At 42.0% G+C, this 20535-nt stretch overlaps 1 protein-coding gene across 1 annotated transcript in view; it reads left to right on the top strand.

The window, feature by feature from the left end:
* Positions 1-291: 291 nt before the first annotated feature.
* The window catches only part of MCF2L2 (MCF.2 cell line derived transforming sequence-like 2), a 60016-nt gene continuing 39772 nt past the window's right edge, over positions 292-20535 (top strand). Inside the window, exons 1-2 of the mRNA XM_009073097.1 lie at positions 292-482; positions 16933-17016. Coding sequence (XP_009071345.1) covers positions 335-482; positions 16933-17016 — 232 coding nt within the window. The 5' untranslated portion in view covers positions 292-334. The remainder of the gene's footprint in view (positions 483-16932; positions 17017-20535) is intronic.

The following is a 20535-nucleotide window of genomic DNA, read 5'->3' on the forward strand; positions in this document are numbered from 1 at the left end:
TGCTTCTGGGATCTTCTCTCTTCATTGTTGCTTATAAGACAGCTTTAAATTAATGATAAGGAAGCCATTCAGGGCATGGGCTGTGCTGAGGTTCACAGCTTTCATTCTGAATGAGAGATTAAAGTAAACTGATATTGAAAGCAAGGAGAGAGAAACAAACACAGGCAGTAAGCCTATAAAAGTCTTAGCCAATTGCGATGGCGAACATCCTGCTGGCGAGGGTGACCTTGAATGAACTAAGTGGGATAAAGTCACCAGCCTGGACTGACGGCTGAAGAATCAGGCTGGATTCCAGCAAACAGAGAGCAGATTCCTCACAAGAGTCTCCTGAGCCATGGCAATGGCTTCTCGGTGTCGGAAATGTGGACAACAGGTACCCAGGAATGCACCTTTCACCGCTGTCCGGATAACAGAGGGGGAAATGAAATCTTACCATGATTTTATAGGAGGATGCGTTAGACTGGAGCGCATGGCAAAGAGAGGTATGTGCAGCATCTTTTAGCAAAATAGCATCTTCTCCTAGTGGTAGCTGCATTGCCTTCCTAGGCAATTTGCAAAAAGAAATTATATTCCTAATGCTTTCTCTGAGGAGTCAGTGATAAATAAGGGCAACTGGCTGGATTTGGATATTAACTCAGGTGTGACTGCAGCATTTGAGTTGCCTGTATGTTTCTGGGGTATTTGCAGTGATTTGACCTAAAGGAGGTTAAAATGAATGTTAGACCCTTTCTGAATAAATATTTATTTCACTCGGGGGTTAGGCACTGAGTTTTCTGTTTATGTCAGGAGCAGGTATTTGCTGTGCTTGGAAAATACTTTGAAATGAATGTAAGAAGCTGGGGCAGTGGGGTTCATGACCCAGGTCAGCCTGTCACCCTGTGCTCCTAAATTACTACGTAGAAGGTCATTATCTTTCTCTCTGTAATGATTACTGTTTCACTGTGCTCAGTTGGACTATGGATCTTTTCATGCTCTGTGTGAGACAGCCTGGGTATAGGGCAGTATTTCACTCTCAGTGGGTTGCTAGTATAAGATGCTGGTGTCCTGGCAATTTGTGCTAACTGCATGTTAACTCTGAAGTGGAGTGATGGTAGTTGAAATCTAGGCTGCTGACTGTTTAGTCTCGTATCAAGATTGCTGAATCATAGAACACTTTTTATCTCTGTGTCATATGAGGGAAAGATTAACCAAAGAGCCCTTTGGTTTAATTTGCTCTGTTAACTTGAATAAATACTTAGTAAATCTCAAATCCAAAAATTTATAACATGTTCACTAGTATGTGGTGAAAAGATCCCTAAAAACATGCAATATGGTTGTGCTTTCAAGTTGAATTGTTGATTTTGATTTAATTAGCTCTTCAGCAAAGAGAGTTGCATTCAATCTGGTAAACCGAGAATATTCTGCAGAAAAAAGAGGTGTCCCAGAAGCAGGACATGAACTGGCAGCTACTGCTCACAAACTGGGATTTTCAGATACTTTCTTTAATAGGGCTCTAATGCACAATGTCAGGGCTTGAAAACTGCAAAGCCAGTCCATTGTACCTCTGCTTCTCTGGGTGATCCATCCATGCTGATCTTTGGGCTCAGCGCCTACCTATGCATTGTGGTATTTGGCTGACCTTTCAGTAACACTGATGTTTCCAGTTGCAGTCTTTGTACTGAGGCATTCCAAGTTCAGCCCAGCATGGCAGAAATGTCTGGTATCTGAGTAAAAGACAGCACAATTCAGTGAAGTTCCTTCCTGAATGTTTGATCAGGTGCTTCCAGGTTGCTTACGGCTCTGGGGGCCTGTGGGCCTGTTGGAGGCAGAGCTCAGGCATCTGCTGTTCTTTTTGTTCCTGGAGGTAGAAAGGGGAAGAGACTAGTAAGAGCTTTGCCATGGTTACTGTTCCCAGGGAAACACCTTTCCTGCCTCTCATGTTAACAGACTACCTGGCATAGTATTATGGACAGAAATCCCTTGGAAAATAGAGAACAGATTGTGTGTCAAATCAACCTAAACCTGTGGCCATTTTGTGAGACAGAAAACACCTTCGCTGCTTTAGTTTTATGAAGCTACTGGAGGAGCAGACATTTGGTTATTGCTAGGGACAAGGTGCCTTCAGATGCAGGTGTTAGAGCTGTGTGAACTGTGAGAACACACCAGGGCAACTCTGTGTGCAATGACAATGCTAGAAGGGTGCTAAGGAGCTGGCAAGGTGGCACAGGAATTCATAACAACACTGCCTGGGTTCTTCTGCTCTCAACTGACTCTGACTCTGCTCATCTTTGGTCTTGTTTTGGCCTGTGATTTCTTATCTGTAAAGCAGGAATAAAAAAAAAAAGAGGATCCTAATGATGTAGTTATGACCACACTTTGATGATTAGACCACTTTGCCTTTGTAGTCTGTGCTGCATAAACAGAGGAAGAAAGATGATCTGTCCCAGAGAACTTGGATTCTGCCTGCCCTATCTCACTAGTCCTACTAACAAAGACTCACTGATAAACTTCAGGAGTGGATGTGTGTCTTTTTCTCAGGCTGACTATGTCTGAACATAGTGGCAATGCAGGATCATGGATCCCTGTGGCGTGTTCTGACTTACCATCACTCAGGGATACCCTTTTTGCCATATAAAGATCCAGCTCAAGTGTTGCTGAGGACTAATTGGCTGGTGCTTGTTCAGTGCTTCAGGCATTCCAAAATATGAAGCATTTTTCACATACAGACCAAGTCTGTAGAGCCCTGTGAATATTCTGTGTCATTTTTGTCTCATGTATTAGGTACCATGATGAGAAGAGATGGAAGACACACAGGTAACTACAGCAGAAATAGAGGCCACGTGGTCACAGTGGCCTGCAGTAACCTGCCTTTGATCAGCAGTACCCCCCAGCAAGCAGCACTGTGCCAAGCTATTCCAGTTCCTGGGTCATGCAAGTTTCAAGGCTTCCTTTGAATCAGTGTGATTTGTTTTGATGAGTGGTTAAAAGTGTGGTTGTAGGGTCATGTAAAGAGATGAAAATAGTGAATGCTTATAAAAAGAAAGTGCTGCTGTGAGGGACCAGCTGAAGGGCAGTTTCCTTATGGCCACATGCTGCCTGCTGAGAGCTCCACAGCCCCAGCTCCCTGCAACAGGCTATATGAGCTGACCTGCAGGCACTGAAGGTCCCTCTGGGGTCTGATGTACAAATGGTGCTATTTTGAGTATCAGTACATGACGTTGAGACTTCTCTGGGAGCTGCAGCTTCAAGATGCTAGTTATAGCACAGTTAGGAGCCCCCTGAAAGCCAGGCAAGAAATGTGGCAGGGCCTCCAGTCCAGGGCTAATCCTCCTTGGAGTGCTCTCAGTTCCTCATCAAACACATACTGAAGCTGAAAGCAAAGCATAGCCTCTTGTCATGAAATACATCATTCTTGGACAGTGGGTCATGTGCCTTTTCAGCACTGACATGACTATTCATGTCACCCAGCTGCTGGTTAACATATTTTATGCTAGAGGACACCTCCTGCCAAGCTGGCCCCCTCTGTCCCCAGATGCTCCTAATTAGCCTGCCTTGTTGTGATGCTTGAGTCCTCCAATGGGACCACACACCTACGGGGGCTTTACATGGATTAATGATCCTTGGCTGGTTAGACTATGTCTCTGCATGCTGTGGAGCTTGAGGCTGCATACAGATCATATATTTTTAAGGGAATAAATGTGTGTTTTTCATCTGTGCTCAAGGCTGGTGACTGCATGAATCAGAGTAATGAATCTGCAGACACTAAGGAGTATGCAGTTCATTACTGAGGCAATTCAGGATTTTGCCATTGCTGCAAAATGAAGCAAGAGCCTCCTTGCCAGTAGCATGGAGACCTGTCTCTCGTGCTAACAGTGTTTCCAATTTTGTCCTCTGTAGGGCAGAAGAATGTTTCAGTTCTGTCTGTCCAGCACCTTGTTCTCAGTCCTACGACTGCTGTCTCTCTCCTACTGCTGGAGTTGAAGACCAATTCTTCAGATCAGTCTGTTCAGGGAGGAAAAGGGACTGAATTATTGGAGCAGTTAAGGAGCTATGGTGCTATCTCTGCAAGGAAATCCCATCTGAATTGAGTTTGGACTGAAATTTCTTGGACTTTTTTCAGCTTCTCCACCTTCAGTAGTAAAATAAATGAGAAATGCTTTCAGTTCCCACATGGCTGACCCTCCCACAAAGCTGCTAGTTACTGAAGAAAGTGACTATTTCAAGTGAAGACTGAAATCTGCAGTGTAAGTGGAAGATAAACCCTTTGAGGCTCAGTCATAGTGCCTCCCTGTGAATTGTTGAAAAATTTCCTTGTTTCATTTGCATTCAGTATCTCTTCTCCTCTTTAATACAAAAAGCTACCTAGGGAACATTTTTTTCAGCTGGCTCTCACTGCAAAGAAAATAGCTAAAATATAATATTCTGTTTTCCACAGAGGTTTTTATAAGAAAAGATCCTTGGATGTTTGTGTCTCTTTCCACCTGTTCCCATTGATATGCTCTGCTGTGGTTGAGCAATACCACAAAAAATACCCTGTTTACCTAATCAGAAAAGTCAGAGAATTGTGAGGGAAACAGGGAAGGTATAGCTTGATTTCCATTTTAAAAGAATTTTGAGTGATAAGTTGTACATAGATGAAAAGAACAAATCCTCAGAGGGCAAGTTATAGCAGAGGCCTTCTGGGTATTTATGTTTTTCCCTTTCTCCCATGATACCAGAATAAACAACTCAGTGAAATGGAAAAGCATTAAACATAGATAGACAGATTGCTGTAATTGGCAGTGTTTTGTTAACTTGTGGGACTTATTACCACAATATAATAGCACAGTTTGCATCTTTTGTATTGCCTAAATTGTAGTGTAAACTGTCTGGGGAGAAGATTTCAAGGAAAAATGGTGCTTGAATATACTGGGAGGTTGGAGAGCATCTGTGCAGAGCTCTCACACTGGTTATGCCCACGGAGCTTGTTCTCCAGTTTCAGCCAGTTCTGCTGTTTCGAGCCCCACTTAAAGACCCAGTTCTGCTGTTATAATGGATTTATCTTTTATACTAATTGTGTGGCTGCTTTATTACCTGAATCTCGCTGTGGATTAGCCTGCCCAGTGAGGTTTCTAGGCCATGGACTTTCCTTCTTCACCACCTGCATGTTACCTAGAAGAATTACTTGTGCTCAAGTATGAAATAATGATAAATTTTGGTTGTAGCAGCCCAGCTATATATGAATATTTGGGCTATGCCAAGTGTCTTGTTGCACAAATTTCTGATCCGATTAGTTAATTCCATTTTTCAAGGGGAAAAAAATCCTCCAGGCTTTTACAACAGATAAAAATTATTGACCAAACATTTATTTTTTCACCTTTTTCTAAGCCAGAATATCTCAGAATCTTCATCCTGCACAGATTCAGTGCCTTATTCATATTCAAAACCTGTTCCTATGAGTCATTAAATTGGGCATTGCTGAGTTCAGGCTACTTGTCTAAACTCTTGAGTCACTACCTTGAGACTGTGTGCTGCGGGGGGAGCCTCTGAAGGGCAAGGGTTTACATAAGTGAAGATCTGATTTTGAAATTGGGATACTGTTAATTAGTAAGGTCATAATCTGCTAGCACTGGGAAAAACTGAGGTGAGATGGGAAAAAGTAAAGAAAGGGGATACTCTGTTCCATTTTCCCTTGACTTTACCACTAGACTCAAGATGTGAGATCTACCAGAGAATGCATGAAATTTGGGGCAACTATTAAATTTGTAAGTCAAAACCACAATAAAAATCAATGGGCTGTAAATTAAAGTGGGAGCTTTGTAACACAAGGCAGTTTCTTTGTGTTAGGCCAGCTCCAGCGGAAACACTGGATTTGCAGTTGCCTGGAGTCTTTAACATAAGATTAAAGAGCTTTCTAAAATGCTGGTTTAATCCAATTTCTGTGAACACCTTGTGTGTTCAACAAGTCAAACATAATGAACCTAGTGGTCCTCCCTGGTCCTGCAGTGAAAAAATCTGTAAAGATGTTCTCTGAGTTAGAGGCATAAGCCATTCCTTGCTGTGTCTGGAGACACACACACCAACAGGTGTGAACACATGAACCTGTGGGGTTAGATGCTCACATGGTGCAAGTTATTTCAATGTAACTGGGGTATATTGTAGCAACTGAGGATCAGGTCCTTGAATTTATTTTTTTTAAGTAAACTTAAAAGATGCTTACCAGTAACAGAAGCTGAAACATCACTATTACCCTATTTTATATGCTGTATGCTGGTGGGAAAATATTTGGATTGTACAAAAAACTGTTCTACTGAGAGAGGGACAACTAAGCCTTTTCGGCTTGGCAAAGACATTTTGCAGATGCCAACTGAAATTAACTGTACTAATTAGTCAAATGAAAAAATGTCTGACACATGTAAATCTAGTTTATGAAGCTTAAAGTGTTGCCTAATGAGGTTTTCTTTGAGCATGTAGTGGGCTGAGAGGAATTTCTTGGTGCCTCTACTACAGTGAGTTCATTCCTCTCCTTATCTCTGGAACAAAACATAAGGTTAGTAATGTACATTCCCTTGCAGGGTAGCATTTAATCTTTTAACAGCTGGAACTGGTAATTCTGCAGCACCTCTACACACAGGGTGAAAGTGTTTTTTAGACTGTGATCATCTGGCACATCGATCAGCTACTTAGATAGTTGTGACACTCGTTCATAACGCTGTGAGCTTCCCACATGCTCCTAGGGAGGCGGAGTGGCGGCAGGAAGGTGAGGGATGGTGCTCGGGAGAGGGCACTGCGCTACCCCAGACCTGGCTGGGGACTCTGCTGTGCAGACTCTGCAGCTGCTTCGTTCTCCCCCGGCGCTGCGCTGGGCTCCGTGGGGAACTGGGCTGATGTCTGTTATTTGTGCACAAGCAGAGCTGGAGGTGAATCTCCCACCCGAAGGCAACGCGTGTCTGGAATGGCAGAGAGGCTTTGTAAATTGGTTACACGGGGACCTTGATACTGATGGAGAGTAGCATTACACACTCACTCCAGCTGGCAGACTCACTTGTTCAGCACACACTGTAGGAGAGGCTGGGGAAAGGAAGTGCAGTGTAAAATCACACTGTATGTACATCTTGCCGCTCTCCTAATCTACCTTTATCCACCAAGTAGTATCTGTCTATAACACTACAGGTGTGATAAGCTCTCAGGAGTATCTCGTACCTAGCATGGCGATGCTCTACTTGGATTTGATGTTTATCTGTAACTACATACAAAATCCTGATAGTTTTCTCATGCCATATGGTAAACATTGTGATAATTTGTGTTGGTTGGCTGATGGAAGAAGGATGGGAACACTGGGTGTGTTATCCTTGAGGCAGATCCACTCCAGTAGTCTGTTTTTATGGACAACTTTGGTCTGCTTCTCAGTTTACAGCTGGAGGAAACTGAGGTTGACTGGTGATTAGGATTCCTTTCCCTGTGCCTTAACTTCACTATCTATTAAATGAATGACACTTGTCTTTTTTAAGCCTGACTGATGGCAGGACATGCAGAAGAAACTAGATGTGACAACTACATCACACATCCTAGGGGACAGTAGCTGTACTGTGCCCTGGGTAAAGAGTGACTTGTATCTAAAGTTACTGAGCTGCTGGGGGTTGTGGAAGTAAAGGGACAGTTTTATCAAGTGCTAAAGTGGTGACCCAGTATTGCTCCAGACATCTGTAGGTGTGATGTCACCTTTGGCGTGCCACGCGTGTACTCCCTTCATGCACAGAAAACTTGTATCCTGAAGGATTTGTTGAACTGAATATGTGCAAGTGATTACTCGCCTATTTAAGAGCTGCAGTCATGTTTGAATCAATTTCATAGGTCTTATGCAGTCTTCTTTGTCTCGAAATAGCAATACTATGCTCTGGTGTGTGGGTGTGCCTCTGGGACAGACAGCTATTCACAGCAGCACTGCTGGTTTCCCTTGGCCCTGAGTACTCTACTATTTAAACTTATGTTAATAAAAGCCCTTTCCATGCCTTAGTCTGAGCAAGTGAATCTGTTTTGTTGCTTGTTGTTCTGTACCTTTACTGTTTCTGCAAAGCTGTGAATGTCTCCAAAGTGTCCAAGGGTGTGCGTGGAGAGCTGCCCGGGTGGGAAGAAGCCAGCTGTACCTTGGGGAGGGTTAAAGCCTGGGCATGGCGTGAGTCAGAGGTCTCTGCTGTGGTTTGCCTTGAAGCAATTTGTGCAGTCTCCTCCAGGGGAGCGTCAGCTCTTTGGTGCACTGTTGGTTAGATCCAGGATTGCTTCCACAGAGGCTGCCTCTCTCCATCCCTCCCCTCTGCCTCGGGTGGACTCCTTGCCACAGTGGGACTGCAGAGAAGGCAGACTGCGACACAAGGGAGGGCACCTGCTTGTGAGTGTGTGTGGGTCAGGAGGGGAAGCATCCCTCTGCAGTGCTTTCTGTTGCTTTTTCTAATGGGCATCTGAGCTGAGATGGTGGTGACAGCTTGGAGAAGGCTGTAGGAGGGGTGGCTGGGTCTCCTCAGGCAGAGGGGTTGGCTGTGAGTAGTATTTGTCTTGTTATTGAAACACATATTCAGACTGCTGCTGTCAACAGTGATGACTGCTATGGCTCAGTGTTTGTCTCCAATGACAGTAACCAGGGAAATATTTTTGAGCTAACTGGCCTATGTTCAGGAGTGAGCAAGCAAACATTCCTTCAGCTCCTGAGCTCAAAAAGTATGTGAATAGGCTCTGAAATAATTTTGCTGGATGCAGTACTTCAGAGCAGAGCCAGTGACTAGAATTTTTCTAAGATACTGTTTCAGCTGTGAAACTGTCTGCTGGCAAGCTCTGGGAGGAAGGAATGAAGTCTGCTGTACACTCTGCTGTATCTCTTGATTAGCTTAGTGTCCAGGCATTGTAGTGAGTGTGTTTTAGCTTTGCAGTTTGCCAACATGTGGTTTTTGTTATTGATGATGGATTTTAACATGACAGTGTGTAAATGTGAAACCTACTTTTGTTTTATTCTCTGAGCAGGAATTTGTGTTCTAGCAATCCAACATTGTTGTGAAGTACAGATTTTGGGAAGAAAAAGAATAAACTTTTCTCTGGCAAAAATCAGAAACCCTCAAGAAGTTTTTACTGCTGAGGGACTAGGCAAGGGGCTGTGCCATGCTGCTGTAAATCTGGATTAATTTACTGAAGTCTTTTCTGAGATTAGACCTTGCCCTTTAATGTCTTCCATTAGGGAAATTACTGGTTTGTAGTAGGATATAACATCTCCTCTATCATGTCCCAGCATGTCTGTCTCAAAAAGAAAAAAGAAGTTTGCTAGTTTGCTGAGAAATGCTGTTGGATGGTGTGTTTCTTTAGCTCTCTGCTGATTATGGATAGGTCATAATGTATAGTGAAGATTTGTTAATAATTTCTTATCCTCTTATGACCTTACAGAAATATTATAAGAAGTGTCTTCATAATAGCCTGGGATATGAAGTCACCTGAACTGAACAGTGAAAATGCTTTAAGAATTTTATTTTAGTTTGACAGTTTAGCTTTTATGGGTGTTAGTAAACCAGGATTCTTAATGGAGTGCATAAATACATGGTACATTCTGATGGTAAGCAGTTGGTGAAATCCTTGAAGTGTGGCTATAGATATAAATACACACTGACATATTTTTGTTGAATGTACCAACAGTAAAGCAAAATACCCCAGTTTACCTATATAGAAGAAAGATTTTGATTTGCCAATCAGTTTTAAGACAACCTCTTTAATAAAACAAACAGAAAAATCCCAGCCAAACAAGAACATCCAGAGACTGTTTTTGAAGAAGTGGCTAAATGGAAAACATAGAAAAACCTCTTTCTTCATCCGAGGAAGTCTATACCAAAATATTTTGAAGTTGGCTTAGAAAACTGGCAAAAACCCTAGAGGATGCATGTCAGCAGTAGCAGCACTTCATGTAATAGTAGCAGGGACACATCCTGGCTGGGCTGGTAACAGCCTGTTTGCCGGTTTGGCACAGAAGTGAATAACTGATTCTTAAACTATGGATTGGCCTGACTGAGATCTGTCAACTTCACTACTTCTGAGTCTTGGGGTTCTGCAGGATCAGATTTTACGTCTGTATCTGAACTCCATGGCCATCTGCTATCATGTTAGATTAATACATATTTAAATGTTTAACAAAACAGGACTCCAAGCATTTCCTCTCATTTCAGTGCAGCTGCACATAGACTTAAGTTTGGCTTATGCACATACATGCCTGAGGGGTCAGATGAATTAGCAACCACCTGAAAGCCTGGATCTCAAACCTGGGGAAAGTTCAGGTTTGGATCCGAAATAACTGGTTCACTTGCATTTCTGGTGCAAAGAAGGAGCATGCTGGACTCTTCATGACTTGAAAGTCACTGCAAGCAGGTCCTCGGAAAGGCCTTGAGGTTTGCTAATGGCTGGTGTGATCTTGAGGGGAAAGTAGAAATTTCATTTTTATATAGTGGCAATGTTGAGCTGCAAATAACTGGGAATTATAATTCTCCACAGTGTCCCTGCTGCCTTGATGCTTGGCCTGTCTGTAGTTCTTACTTCCTGACTTGGACATTTGTCCTTTGGAGGCTGCCTCTAAAGACTGCTTTGAGCCTCTCTTGCATCTTTCTTTCAGTAAGACTCAAGCAGTGGTGGATGTTAATGGATTTGCATCTTCAGTGTGGTAGTTTTTTATGAGTTACCACAGTGGCCCAACATATCTACTCAAGAAACTGAGAGTAAGGGGATTTCCAGCTGGGAGGACAAGATTTAAATTCTTTGATATGAACAGCTCTTCTTTCTTCCCCTTCCAAGTCAGCCACAGTAGACTCCTAATGTGTACTGCGACCACCTGTATAAAAAAAAGCTTTTTTACATCTGTAACCACTCCTGGAGCACAGGAAAACACAACCATTAAACTGGTCTTTTTAATCTGTTACCTCTTCACACCTGTAACTTTATTTTAAATTTGATTAAATAAAATTAGCATCAAATTTAGCAAATGAGATGAACAGAAACATGCAGTGATCTGAAGTAATTGGAGCAATCTTCCCTGAAGGACTGAAAACTAGCAGAAATGTTTAGTGTGCCTACAGAGCAAAGTTCAGGTAAAGCTGTACAGCCATCAGTGGCTGCACAGAATGCCTTGGAAATACTGATCATGATTTAGTGTAACGACAGGAGAAAACTTCAGAGCAGATCACATCAGGCACCAGTTCAGCTTCTGCCCATGTAGACACAGAGAGTCACACGTTTTTGAGCTCTTCAGGAAAGGTGTGTTTCTAACCTTCCGTTCTTTCACGGAGATTGTTTGGGAAAGCTGGTGAGGCAATTCCATTGACATCACGGCCTCAATCCATCCCTTCTCAAGGGATTGGGACATACTGGCAGTGCTTCACTCAAGATGGAGTTCATGACCTTCCTTGTGCTGATTTCTACTACATTAATGTACACAAAGTCAGGTTGCTGTTACAACTAAAAAACCCCAACTTTAAGGGATATCTCCAAACATGAACCCCAGTTATTAAATATTTTATAAGAATCTTCTGTCTTTGGAAGTTGGCTAGCAAACTTTGCTGTGAAACTTGGTTTTAATGAGAAGAGAAATTGCATTTAAGCAAATACTCTTTGTAGGTTTTACAGTTGTGCTTGGTGAAAAATTGATCTGAGAGAAAAGATGACACCCCAGTCACCTTACCTATGCTGAATTTTGGCTTTTGCTCTAAGCTGTTCTAAGTCAGGTTCTCTGCTGGAAGGAGTAGTCCTGGCCTTGCCACTCCCCCCTCATGCATTACCAGCACTTGTAGCCTTCAAGCAGCTTTGAAAAGAATGAACCCAGATCAGAAGCACTTTCCACTGAGGAAAGGATTGCTTCACTTTACTTACAATAACTTTATTCCTGGCTTAGATTTCAGTTGACTCAACATGGGTTAAGAAAAAGAAAAGAGGTGGTGGGAATGTGCAGAAGAATAAGAGAAAGGATGGGATTTCCTTTCTGTTTATAGCTGAATTTTTAGTTCCTCTTTAGAGCAAACAATATGCAGCACAGGAGCTTGTATCAGTAAGTGATCTTGCTGTTTCTCTGATGGGGCTAAAAGAGTAAACAAACAATTTCAAAACATAAAAAAAGGGCACAAATGGTGAGAAAGAGAAATAAATAGAAATAATATATATATAAAAAAAAACCAAACCAAGAGATTCTTTCTCTGATGTAGTAATTTTGAAGTTCTTTTTGACCTTCAGGAAAGGAAATGTTTTGCTGAAGGGTTTGTACTGGGAATTCTGGTGGGACAGAATATTTTCAAGTCCTTTAGCCTGCTTAAACCTTATCAGTGCAACATGCAAATTTGTTTCCTTAGTGTGTTTAATTCTTGAAATCTAACTTAGCTCTGCTAAGACTCTTAGCTAACTGTTGTCCATGGCAAGCAAAGCAGACAAAGGGCCTGAGAGAACATTTGAACTGTGGGTACTCCGCAACTTTCAAACTCTGGATTTGTGTGTTGTCTTTTGGTACTTTTTAAAGAAGAATAAGAACACATAATGTGGGGTGTCCTTTCACGCTCTAAAAATGAAATATCTGGCCCTGTGTTTAACCCTATCTGACCCTTTTCCATCTCATCCCCAGTCTGATATTTCCCCAAACCCACATTTTTGATTTGAATGCTCTGAGCAGAATTTTTAACTGAGCTTTGCACAAAGTAGAAGTAGGCTGGTGTGCTCTACAATTCTAGAAAATATTTTCTTTCACTCCCAGCTGTCTTTCTTTCCTGTGAATTACCTATTAGACTGTCATTAAGAAGAAATTAACTTTGCTCTGGAAGTTTGTACCCCATTATTCCAAGATTAGTGACTTTAGATGGGGGACTGAATCAAGCCTCTCCTCTAGTCAGCAGAAGGCCAGGCAGTTGTAGCATTCAGTCACTGGAAAACAAAGAAGCCCCAGTGTGTCCTGTTGTGGCTGGTGGCCTTTAGTTGTCCTTCGTGGAGCTACAGGCACTGCTGTGTCAATCTGCTTGGCACAGTCCAACCCTTCACTCCAGCAGGTCATCTTTCCAGCACTGTTGGAAACAATTATTTGCCATTAGCGTGTAAAGGAGTTTCACTCTACTCAGAGAAGACAGGAAGGGACAAGATTATATTCATTGTTGCTTTTAATCAGCTGCTGTTGGTGTAGCTCCTCCAGACCTGCTGTGGGAACGCATACAGCTGTGGTGAGAAATAAAACAGGCAAGTGTGTGTGGGGGGAAGCCCAAGCATGGTTCATTTTAGAGTGAGGAATTATGAAGCATAACTGAATGGCCTTTCCCTCAAAGATTAGATAGCACAGTTGCAGCTAGCCTCCCTAGAGAGCTGGGAGAGAGGAGAAGCTGTGCCAGACAGATGGCTATAGTAATTGCTTTTCTTTTTCTCACCCTTGGTAGAAAATCTTGGGAAGCAAAACTGTAAGGCCTAATTCTTCTGCAGTGAAGCTGCCCTCTGCTAGCAGTTGAATTTATAGCAGTTCAAGAGGAGAACAAAGAGTAGATGAACTGACTTGTTTCTTTTTATTTTTTCCTCTTCTATTTCATCCTTATTCACATTTTATTTGACCTGGCAAATTGATTTAGTTCAAGTAATGAAGAACTGTATGATATGTGTAAATGTTCAGCTTTGGTGACCTATGTAGGGGATTGGCATTGTTTCACATAACACATTTTAGAGGCTATGGATAACTGATGCTTCAATTGAAAAAAAAAAAAAGAAAAGAAGACCACAAGAACAATCACACAGGAGCCTGGAAATGTCTGAGTCAAGTTTGCCCAGATAAATGTGTTTTAGCCACTTGGCTGGTGTATGTTTTGTTCTGATCTTGAGTGGCATAGCCTATACAGACTTTATCAGAGGACAGGACTGCTCTGAAATGACATAGGGTTGTCCAATCTCTTCTGTAGATATTAGCAAGGTGCAATGAAACAAGACAGTTGTCAAGCTCCTGGGGCTTTTCAGCTTCCTAAGGCCTTCCTTTTGACCTCTGGGTTCCTGTGTAGTGAATTAAAACATCATCAATAAGTTTTTCTGAAGCAGTCTATGAACCTGCGGCTGTCAGCTCAATATCAGCTGATGTCAGCCTGAAGCAGGGCTTTCTCAGCTGGGACATCATTTGCACAGGAAAGTGGTACATTGGTTCTGCCTGAGAGGGTGAATACCACTTCCTGCAAGCTTGTGGCTTGCAGTGCACAGACCAAAGAGGCTGCAGAGCCTCCTGGCATAAAGTTAGTGGAAGATATAAATGGATTAGTGCTCACTAATGCTAGGCAAAATGTCATGGCTTTGAAACAAACTCAGAGCCATGTCTTTCGGTTTGCTTCTAAGATTTTTTTCAGGCTTTTCTTTTAGTCAAAGATTAAAAACTTCTGCCAGCAGCCCCAGCTGATCATGTTTCCAAGGATCAGGACTTCTACTACAAGCTCTGTGCTGTGATGGTGTTACACATTCGTCCATATTGGATAGTAACTACCTTTAAACACTGTCCTAGAAGAAGATGCATATGTGACCTTGTGTGCTGGATGGCTGCAGCTGTGACATTTCATAGCCACAAGATCTAATTTGCCATTTGGGCCCACGAGCCACCTTCCTTTGTTTCCTCAGTTTTTTCTCAGTCTCCTGCTAGTTTCTTCTGCTACAATTTCTTTTCCCAGCATGTCAGTCTGTGAGCTGTGCTCGCTTCCTTGAATGTGTGACTCCTGGTCACCAAATGTATTTTGTACCACCTTTCTCATCATCAGAATGCCTCCTCCTGAGTGTGGGTTTTGCCACAGATCCCATGTGGTTCATCTAGCTCACACAGGGGACTTGATGAGAACTAACTGGTACCCTGCAGTTCTTGTTCCTATTATTTTATCTTATCCTTACATCATAAAATTCTTTTGGAATAAAAAGTGTATTTAGAAACCAGAGACCAAGCTATTTTCAGAGCAAGCTAGTAAACCTAATATGGGGGGAGTAGTGGTGGAATTTCTTTTTAGCTTAAGACTAAGTAGATTGATCTTAATGGTGTCTTCACACTGGCAAACATCAAAAGCCAAACTATGGTACTGGCAGGTTTGTTACCCTGGAAGGATGAAAGTCTCTGAAAGGCTAGAGATGGGAGCACCTTTTCTAGTTAATTTTCCATTTCTGTCAAGCCTCCTTGTGATTGTGTCATCCATTGTAGAAACCTTTGCTCTGTTTTTGCAACTGTTTGGCATAATCTTAGTTCTGGTCACCCAAACCTGAGCATGCCTGACTACCCATAGGACTGCACTGCTGTCACAGTATCTCTTCATCTTCTGGATGCTGAAGTCAAGAATATGGGTTGCTGTTATTTTGTTTGCTTTGGGAGTGTATACCAATCCCTGACACCAAGCTCTAGTTGTGACTCATTACTGTACTCTACCGATTGCTCTTAACAACCTGCAATGTCAAGAATCAGAGTGCTGATAGTAAGCATCATAAACAGGATGGAAAAGAAGGTCCCACAACAAAAACATCACTCATTCTAGTTTGAATTTTCCCCTTTTATATTCAAAGGGAGAATTTGCAGAAGTAGTCCCCTTGATGTTTTTTTCCATTTTTTCTCAACTGCTTGGAATTATTGCCTTTTTTTTTGTGCATCAGCCAAAATCTGTGCAACTTCTTTTCACATTGTGTCACTGTCTGTCTAGGAGAGGGCAACGACAGAAGTTTTTCAGTTACTTTGTCTCAAGGCATTAGTGAAGTGTTTGAAATTGAACAGAAAACTTTTGAAATTACATCATCTCATTTAAAATCTAGGATTCCTAGTTCTGGAAAGGATCAGAGTGGATGTCTGACAGCAAGACAGAGATGGTATTTTGGGCAGTAGACAGGAATGCAGGAGAAAGAAGCTAATCTGTAACCTCTCTGACCTCCTCCTCTATTTGTGGACAGTTGGTTTAAAATCAGGTGCACCAAAGTATTTTAGTGCTTGTCTTGTATTGACATCAATTAAGATCTTGATGCTTAAATAGGGCAACTGCCTGTCTTCCCTCAGGTCTGTGGTCTGTCTGGACTTGGCTTCCTTCCTTCCACCTGTTGTCTGGGCAGCTAGAGGTGAGCGGTACAAAGCCAGGACTGGTGGTTGTTCTGTACAGTGGCTAAAGGAGTAAACACAATGGTGTTATTATAACATAAACCTCGATCCTTCCGGTTGAGTTGATGCATATTCCCCAGTAAGTGTTGCTGGTCTAGACTGAGGTGAGGAGTGGGGAGAACAATTGGGTGCACCTGTTACACGGTACCAGAAAGAGACCATATTAGCCCAGTGTGAGGTTATAGTTGCCTGTCACTTGCTAGATCACACACAAAAGTTGTGGTGATTTTTCCCCAGCTACTTGCCAAGTTACTTTGTAATGTTTCAGTGTTTATTTCAAAAGAACAGGCTTTGTTTTCATGAGAAGAAAGACTCACAGCCCCTTATTTCCTCCTTTTACTATGCATTTGCTTGTAGCGGAAAAAGCATCAGGAAAGGAAATTGTTCTGGATTGGTTCGTTGGTTACACAAAGTCCTCCAGCAGAGACTGGGGAGCTCAGGGCAGAGCATGGCACAGTATGTGGAATAGATTTCACTGTTCAAAGACTGAAGAGCTGCTGTAGTGGGAGGCCAAATGCAGTGATTTAATATGGAACCTGAAGTAGTAAGGCGCAGGCTGACAGCTTGAGCAAACCTGTGGCAAGCTCTGGCAAATCTGCTGGAGCTGGTTTATGGAAAGCTCTATCTGAAATCAAAGGAGATAGATGAAGTAAGTAGGCTGAAGAGGAGACTCTGTAAGTATAATAAACTTCTCCATGATAGTCATACAGCATCTGAACCACTAGTCCAACCAGGCTCTTTTTCTATGAGTGTCATCTTTGTTTTGATGAGTTCTTAAAGGATGCAAAATTGTCATTGAGGCTTTGTTAACTCATTGAAGATTTCTGTTTTCCCTTGCACAGATGAAATCATGCAGCAGGAGATACGACCTCTGGTAGCAGTGGATATAATAGAGCAGCTCCACCGGCAATTTGCAATCTTGTCAGGTAAGAAGTTGCTGATAATCACACTCTGGGATTCTCTTGGAAGTATATTGGAATCTGTCATGCTGTCACCCTTCAGCTCTGTGCAGCAGTTGCAATAGTATTTTTATATTGCTAATGAATAGTGCTGTTACAATCAGATATTCGTGGTGTATGGAACTGATAAATGCCAAGTTGCCGTGCTTGTTTTTCTTAAGGCAAGTTAATTTTCTATGCTTTCCACAATGGTCTGGGGGGAACTGATTTAGAGGGTAAGAAATGAAGCAAATCTCTCAGTACATATCTTTGCACAATGTCTGAGCATCTTGTTTGTGGGAAAAGATTTTGGTCTATCAGGAAGCTATTCATGACCCTCTTCCGCATTTGCCTTTGTTTTAGAAATGATTCATTGCTAAAGGTTCTAATCTTTTAAAGATATGATTATTACATATTTCTTTGTTTACCTGAAGTTTGCAATCGTACAGTGACCCAGTCCCTGCCCTGAATAAAGAGCTGATATTGAAATTTGCCAAATTATTTAATACACTTATTTTGGATACTGCAGAAGATAAAAACTTTTATCTGGATCCTAAACCAACCTCTGCTGTTGACTGCATAGCCTGTGGCAACTGCTTTGTCTCTGTTTCTGCCAGTTCTGCAAATAAGGGAACTCAGAATCTGCTTTTTGTCTTCCCCATAGACAAACAGTGAAGTATCACAAATTTGCACAAAATGCAGAGATTATCATAATAAGGTCCTCCTGAGCAGTCTGTCCCTCTTGGTGGAGAGGAACACTGGGTACACAGTGCAGTGAGTGCACAGACCCAGCTTTGAAAATGGTCAACTCTAGAGGCCTCAGCTGCATCTTTGCATTTTTATGCACATTCTAGGCTGCCAAATAAAATTCAAATCTTAGGTTACACAGATTTCTTTATGAGGCTCTGAGTATTAAAATTTGATTTTGGAGGTTTTCAGGTAGCATCTTGTGGCACTTTCACACGTTCAACAACTAACAGTTTGCATTAGGTAGAGGGTATTGACTGAGCAGAGGTGGAACTGTCTACCTTCTCATCTGCAATAAAGCACCTCAGGGGCACATCTTCCCAGAGTTCCTAATGAACACAAACCTTCAGGCAGGACAGTGTCTGTAACTGTATGAAATTGCTCAGCCTCTTGCATCCCACTGTTGTGCTCAGTGCAGGGGAACTAGGAAATGCTGAGAATTCTGTGCCCCACGTGCAATGCTTCTCTGGTAAAATGCAGAGAACTGCTATTGTTGAGCCCCAGTGTCTGGCAACATTTGGGACCATTAATGAAAGCTGTGTATGGCATGTAACAAACAACTTGTGGAAAGTGGTTTACTAAACAGGAAGAAAAACACATTTCCAGTTCCAGCTAGAACATCAAACATGGAACAAAAATGTCAAAGGTAAACATAAAAAATCTTTTTCATATTTCTTTATGGACTCAGCATTTCAGCAGTGCCTGTATTCTCACTTGATATTTTAGCAAGTTAAACTCTTCACATTTGATCTAATTCTTTTATTCTTGGAAATGATGGGAAAGATGTTTAAATAAGCCTATTTAAATGTAAGGTGCTTAAAGACTTTGAAAATAACTCATCATAGGAGGCAGGGCTGAGGGGCTTGTTAGGGATTGGCAAATAGCAAGTTCATCAAGATACAAGTACTAATACCAAATACCAAAGGTGAGTCAAAGGTACCTTTCATGCCCCCATCTACATAAATAACAAGTCCCATTTGAAGAATGTTCAGGCTTATCTAAAATCTCCTCAGTACAGTCCAGAAATAATACCCGAATAAAAAATAAGGCAGTATAGTTCTTAGTTTCTAAGTTGATTTCAGCCTGAAGTTTACAGCTAAATTTGGAAATCTGTGTGCCTCCATTCCAAAATCTCCATGGCAGCATGTGAAGAAGATCAGGAACATAAAATCATCTACTCAGAGGTCCGTTTAGACCAGTACCTTATTCTGTTGGTGACCACTGGTGAGTCATAGGTAAAATAAAACAGGACTCTTCCTTACTGTGCTTTTATTGTCTCCTGCCAACAGAGGTTTAGGTACAAATCAGAAATGGCTACACTTTTAAAAAAATGCGTTTCTCTAAATAAGTATAACTTTCTTTTTCCTCTAGCAAAAGATTTGGTTTTTTCATCCAATGAAAACAAATCTGGGCACCCTTCTGCCTCATTTCACCTATTAAAGTAATTCACACAGAAATTACCTCATTTGATTTTGAATTTTTTTCCAGATGGCTCTGTAGCTTTCCCTCAAAGCATGTTGCTTTGCTGCTTTTCATTAGGTACAAGCAACCACAAATATTTTGGTGCTTCAGTGCTTGCCTACACAGTGACTGAAAATTTGATACTTAGCCTATTTCCTGGTTTTTCATACTGAAATGTTGCAGCTCAGTAGCCACTGTCTGGAAAAAACCAACCCATCTGCTCCTTGGTCTCACCACCATGGGCAATAAAAGGCAATCCCAACTTTCTTGTAGAGTGGTATGGGCATATAATATTTTTTCTGAACAATGCTGTATGCTGCTTTGTACTGGACAAAGTTATTCCTACCAGTCTGGAGGCTGCAGCCACTAGAGCACAGCTAGACATCTCTTCCATGTACATGCAGAGCTCAGAGAATATAGCAGTGAGTCTGGTTTGTGCTACTCCACAGCCTCTAGCTTTGTCAAGCTGTCCTGTTCAGTCCTGTGGACCCCAAATCCATTTATCCAATGATAATGAAAGTGAGTGGTTGAGTGCTGCAAAGTTTGTTATAAATTAATCTTTCTGTGGTTAATATCAGCTTTTCAGTAACGGCTGGCAGCTGAGGCAGGGGCAGAGAACCCATGATACTCCCTTGCAGTAAAGCAGCAAAGAAAGAGGAAAACGATTGAATCAAAGGCTCTTTTCTCTGGACATGACTCATTGGAAACACTTTCCTCCACTATTGCTGTGTGCAAACTTCTTAAGGGGATCTGACTGTCTTGTGGTCTCTGAGCAGATGGTAGGAATTATGTAACAAGCCTAATGAGTTTGGTGTTTGATTGTGTCAGGGTCTACTTATAATGAATGTATTAGCTACTGACAGCCTCCTGTTTGTCCTGGCCCTCCAACTACCAGACTAACCAAGACCTTACTGTCCATGCCAGGAACAGGGAAACTCTCCAAAACCTTCCCTGGTCCACTGAGGTCATAAAAAAGGCTGCAGTGTAATGTGACAATGTCCTTAATCACGTAATTTTCTTTGGTCATCTCTTTTTCCATGTGCCGATTTAGCCCTGCTTAGCTTGTGAGATCTGGTAGGAGTGCTGGTTCTTGTGGTTAAATTCTAGTTTTGAAACCACTAGTGCCTCTTTCCTTTCCCTGCAAACTGAACTCCCAATTATGGGACTACAGCTGTGACAACACAGGAGTGCTCAGCTATGTTTGTGTGTTTTCTGTAGCTGTTAAGGGTACTGGATCACAAAGCTGGGTAGTACTGAAAACCTAGCTATTCTAATACATCAGTTTTAACTGAAGAGTAA

The sequence above is a fragment of the Acanthisitta chloris genome, unplaced genomic scaffold (genome assembly GCF_000695815.1).
Source record: "Acanthisitta chloris isolate BGI_N310 unplaced genomic scaffold, ASM69581v1 scaffold12354, whole genome shotgun sequence".
NCBI classification, from domain to species: Eukaryota; Metazoa; Chordata; class Aves; order Passeriformes; family Acanthisittidae; genus Acanthisitta; species Acanthisitta chloris.